Here is a 5,838-nt window from a genome sequence, read left to right on the forward strand (position 1 = left end):
ACACCACACACCACACACCACCACACCAAACCACACACCACACACCACCACACCACACCACATCATACAACCCCGCACACACTAGCACTGACCACTTCCCAGCACCCACACCAGCACACACTAGCACTGACCACTTCCCAGCACCTACAACATCATCCACACATCATCCACAATGCGCAAATGCACACGTCAATGTCACCAGCCCCCTTTCACACGCACATACACGCTCTCACATATACACTGGGATCGATGTAATCAACTTGCCCCTCATCCTAAATTTCACTCCTTGCATTTTTGCAGATAAAAATTATAGGAAGAAAGAATTGGATTTAGCAGTTTGTAGGATGTGGAGGTGCGTGGCTTAGTGGTTAGGGTGTTGGGTTCATGATCCTAATTGTGGTTCCGATTCCTAGACTGGGCGACGCATTATGTTCCTGAGCAAAACATTTCCCGTTGTTCTAGTCCACTCAGCTGGTAAAAATAAATAATCCTACGACGGACCGATGCCCCGTCCAGGTGAAGAATATATATGCCGCGAAAACCGGGAAACCGGTTCTATGAGTCTATATGTCTCGAGAAGGATCTTATACTATCCTTTAGTTAGTAGGATGCTAGATGATAGAGACAGACATTGTATGAATTACGATAGACGGAGAAATGGTCGCATCTAGAGGGCCTTGAAGGAGATTTTCGATGACATGGAGTTGGGTATCTGTGTCTACCATTTTCGCAGGCCCTCCTGAGATTGATTTGGCTTATTTTCTGATTGAATATCTGTGAGATGATTTGCGAAACTATTGAAATTTAGGCTTTATCATTTACTTGTTTCAGTCATTGGACTGCGGCCATGCTGGGACACCATCTCGAAGGGCTCGAAGGGTTTTAATCAAACAAATCTACTCCAGTACATATTTTTAGTCTGTAACTTATTTTATCTGTCTCCATGCCGAACTTAGTTACAGTAACGTAAACAAACCAACACAGGTTATCAAGCGGCGGGTAAGACACACACACACACACACACACACACACACACAGACTCACACACACACACACACACACACACACACACACACACACACACACACACACACACAGAGACTCACACACACACACATATACACGGCAGGCTTCAACGGTCGGCCCGGGTTATAGCAGAAGACGCAAGGTGCTGCGGCACGATTTAGTCTGAACCCCAAGCCATACTGTTAGAAAACGAGTTTCTTAACCACATACCCATGTCTGTGCCAATTAAAATTATGTTATTAATATAAAGTTCAAATAAATGGTGATATATCAGTACAGTGTTTCAATATAAAATTGTAGCATCTGTCCCAGGTCGTAAATTTTGTAGGAGGATATATTCGATTAAATTATTCTTAGTATTTGACTAAAACCTTTATTTTGTCAATCCGAAATAAGAAGCAAAGTTAACCAACCTCAACAAAATTTAATCTAGAAACGTGAAGGTCCATTACGAAATGCTACAAACACTTTGGTCGACAATTTAGATTTTTCCAAATCACTGCACTGAAAGAAATTATTTCGATATTTAAAGGTAAATTGTGTAAAATTTCAAATATGAGTTTATTTTATATTCTCATTAATATTAGATTAAAATTAGATTAGTTCATAAATAGTTATTGCCGTATGTTTTGTTTGCTTGACTGGTACCTATTAAAATCGGTCCTGAAGGAATGAAAGGCAAAGTCGACCACAACTTTCAGAATATTTGAATTCAGAATATAAAGCCAGAAGAAAGTAAGTATTTTGTCCGGTGTGTTAACAATTCTACAAGCTCGTCGCCTTGAGACAGAAGTCTATATGGAAAGAGAACAAATTTTAAACATAAAATATGTAACTTCCCCATAGCAGAGCTTAACGGCGTCTGGGAAACTTTACTGTGATAAATGTTTCCGCCTTTTTTTTTCAGAAAAGCTATTCAACGCCCGCACAAAATTTGAAAAAAAACGTACTGTAATGTTGGGCAAAAAATATACTAGCCGTATTATTGTTATTATTATTATTATTATTATTATTATTATTATTATTATTATTATTATTATTATCATTATTATTATTATTATTATTATTATTATTATATTACGATCGTGATGTCGATGACAATAGTGATGGCAAAGGGGTTGACGATGTTGATAATAATGATGTTTTATTTATTGTGTAAATATACTTCATTTGTCTTTTTTTCTTGTTTTATTCTGTTTCTACAACTAATGCAGTATGATGGAATGCATGACGAAAATAGCAGTATTGTGTGTAGATCAACTAAACGCAATTATTCTGAGGACAATATACAGACGATTACAAAAGATATAATGAAAGCTGTAACTTACGTAAGTATTTAACATACAAATAAAAGCAACAGTATGCACACACACACACACACACACACACACACACACATATATATATATATATATATATATATATATATATATATATATATATCCCATCCTCGACAACCATCAACCATTTGCACAACTCCAAATAAAGAGTGTGTCATCTGTTATCAAAACATGTATTAAGGCACAATTACTATCTTCACATTATATTCATTCAATATTATGCAAAATATAAATTCTCATAAGTTTATTCGTACGTTGGTTCAGTGTTATATTTTATTTCAGTATAGATTGTATAACTATTCTAATCATTACTCTGATAATTCTGACTATCAACTAGTTTGATTAAATGTCAGCATGGGGACCCCTACGCACTCACATCACTAGAGTTTGCAGCCAAATCTTTTTTGTATTTACAAAAAATGCTATTTCAGGAAATTAATATGCAATTGTTATATCTGAACGTTAGTAAATCAACGAAATGTCGACATAGGAAACAACTAAATGAAACAATATTTCAGGTTATCATCAACCTGACTTCTGTTAAAGTGAGTTAAATTTAAAGAGTATTACAGATATTGAGACGCAACCACTTTAAGTTACTGATACATTGGTCTCAGTTACCATCTGACATCTTTCTGAAACTCAATTTATGTAGCTCTTTGTTAATAATTAGTGTATATTTTTACAATAATAGCACAATTGACAAACAGGAAACTTGAAATATATTAAGTTGGCATAACAATAACATTAAAGCTAGCACATAACAATGGCATTTCATTTATTTATGAAGAGATACCAGAGCCAAATATAGTCTTCTAAATTAGATTACTCCATTAGCCGTAACATAGTAATTAAGAAGTATACAATAAAGATTGTTAAATTCAAAGTGACAAAAAGAAAAACAAACTAGTATTTCTTCACAAAATCACTCAACTTCAAGCTTTCTCCTCAACTTTCGATTTTTTAAGCCTAAACTTGAAAACGTAGAGATCCAGAATTAGTCAATTTACCTCCAGCGAGAGAGGGCTACATTTATCTTTTGAGATAAATTTACCCCAGTTTGATAATTCATGGGCTATAGTCATTCGGCTACCGATACAGTGAATCACTAAAACTAGTTTTTATAATTTAGTTGATATAAAGACTTTTCCTTTTCTCCTTCACTTTTAATATTCATGAGTGTAGTATCATAGCAGAAATGGTTGATTATCATCCTAAACATATTTCGGTATTTAGATTTAAGCCCTTATGCTCCAAATTCAAATCTTGCTAGGATTCGATTGTAATTTTCATGCTTATTAGGGTCATATTATTCGATATAATTGACTGCACATCTGACTTAAATAATTGACTTCTTGAAGAAATAAGGACAGCAAGTTGTTAGAGACAGTAGATGTCTGTACTAAATGTTACATGGTGAAATTTACTATACTTCGATTGGTTACAGTAGTAAGATGTACTGCTTGATTCTATTCTACAACGAAGTTTGTGGCTTAATGTTTCTTGTGGAAACATAACAATGTAGATGGAAAAAAAAACTCAATCAGTGCAATTATTTCATCGTTATCCATTGAACTAACTTTGAGTCTTTTTGAAAAGTATCATTTAGATGAAGTCAGTGAATGAGTGGTAGAGCAGGCTTACTTTTCATTATTTTATTTTGACCGTCCAGGTTATTCTGCCAGACTTCATGTTATTTCTCATGGCTAAATATATGTTAAGTACCATCTGAATATATCATTCCTCCTCTACTATTTACTATTTTACTATTTTACTTGTTCCAGTCATTTGACTGCGGCCATGCTGGAGCACCGCCTTTAGTCGAGAAAATCGACCCCAGGACTTATTCTTTGTAAGCCTAGTACTTATTCTTTCGGTTTCTTTTTGCCGAACCGCTAAGTTACGGGGACGTAAACACACCACCATCGGTTGTCAAGCGATGGTGGGGGAACAAACACACACATATATATATATATATATATATACATATATACGACGGGCTTCTTTCAGTTTCCGGCTACCAAATCCACTCACAAGGCTTTGGTCGGCCCGAGGCTATAGTAGAAGACACTTGCCCAAGGTGGCACGCAGTGGGACTGAATCCGGAACCATGTGGTTGGTAAGCAAGCTAATCAGTCTCATGTCTCAGTAATAAAAAAAATAATAATGGCTCTGGTTTCATTACATATAAACTTAACAACACCATTTTTGTTCGAACACTATTTTTGTTAGACATATCTCCTCTAAATATTTCATTCTACAGTCTCCATGGAATTTCAGCATTTTGCATTTCGCATTTGTTAAAGAAGGAATCTGCATAAACCGAGAAGTAAATATCAAAAGCACGATAAGATCTCTCTCTCTCTCCTTCTCTCCGGTGTCTGTTATATTTTGTGTTTGCGTCAGTTTATTTTGATTGCGACCTTATCATCAACAGCTTCTTTAAATTACTTGTCTATATGTATCATTCTCAAACATGGTTGTGTATTTTTTTTTTTAGGATTGCAGTTGGATGAACTGTATCAATGTCACTTGCAATTTCAATGAATTAAAGACAAAGCGCTCAAAGAAAATTCAAATTAACATTGCAGTAGAAAACAGATACCTTGATGTTCTAAAGGTAGTAATACTTCTATTTATGAACAGATATTCAGTCTGGTTGTAGATAAATGTTAATGTAAACTCATTCCTAATAAAAAAAATATAGATCAATCTGAGCCGCCTCAAAAACTTGACTCATATTGCAAACAACATATAAGTATTTGATATTTTTCATCAGATTTTATAAGTTTCATAATAAATACCTGACGAAACGTACGAAATACACCACATCTCAGAAAAACAAATTATCTTTCGTGTAACTGATGTCAATGAGACGTAATAGGCTTTTCTACCAACGTAGTCAGCTTCGAATTTATAACTACAGTCGTTGCACTGCGCTCTTTGTCAAATCAGTTTATTCCGCTTGACTGCGAACAGTTTTGTAAGGGTGAAACGACTTGATGATAGTCCTGAATATTTATTCAGACAGGTTAATTGATGGATAGTTTGATATTATGTAGATACAATACCATTAAAATTATAGCGTTAGGATTAACACGTAAGCTCACTACCATATATATGTGAGTGTGCGTGTGTGCGTACGTATGTCTGTATATATATATATATATATATATATATATATAACGTGGACAATTAATGCGCTAGAAATAGATCACATCTTGTGTCTATTAAGACCTAAAAAGTTCTCAACATGAAATATAGCAGCATACCAAAAACGTGAGCGGGCAAGACATTTAAAATCACCTAAAAAAATCATTATTAAACAGGAACCAGGTTTCGGATTTAACAAATTCTTACCATTTGTCTATTCCTCATCAGCCTGATTTGTAATGTAGCAGCAATTATCAGAATCCTATACATAGTTGCCCACCGCCATGTGTGCGCGTGCATATGGTTCTGCTAATTACAG

At 34.9% G+C, this 5,838-nt stretch overlaps 1 protein-coding gene across 1 annotated transcript in view; it reads left to right on the forward strand.

Moving 5' to 3' along the window:
* LOC106871077 (integrin alpha-4) overlaps positions 1 to 5,838 on the forward strand; it is a 177,565-nt gene that overhangs the window by 157,472 nt on the left and 14,255 nt on the right. The window contains exons 17-18 of the mRNA XM_052968826.1: positions 2,241 to 2,354; positions 4,867 to 4,986. Coding sequence (XP_052824786.1) covers positions 2,241 to 2,354; positions 4,867 to 4,986 — 234 coding nt within the window. The remainder of the gene's footprint in view (positions 1 to 2,240; positions 2,355 to 4,866; positions 4,987 to 5,838) is intronic.

This window comes from Octopus bimaculoides, chromosome 1 (assembly GCF_001194135.2).
Source record: "Octopus bimaculoides isolate UCB-OBI-ISO-001 chromosome 1, ASM119413v2, whole genome shotgun sequence".
In the NCBI taxonomy this organism is placed as follows: Eukaryota; Metazoa; Mollusca; class Cephalopoda; order Octopoda; family Octopodidae; genus Octopus; species Octopus bimaculoides.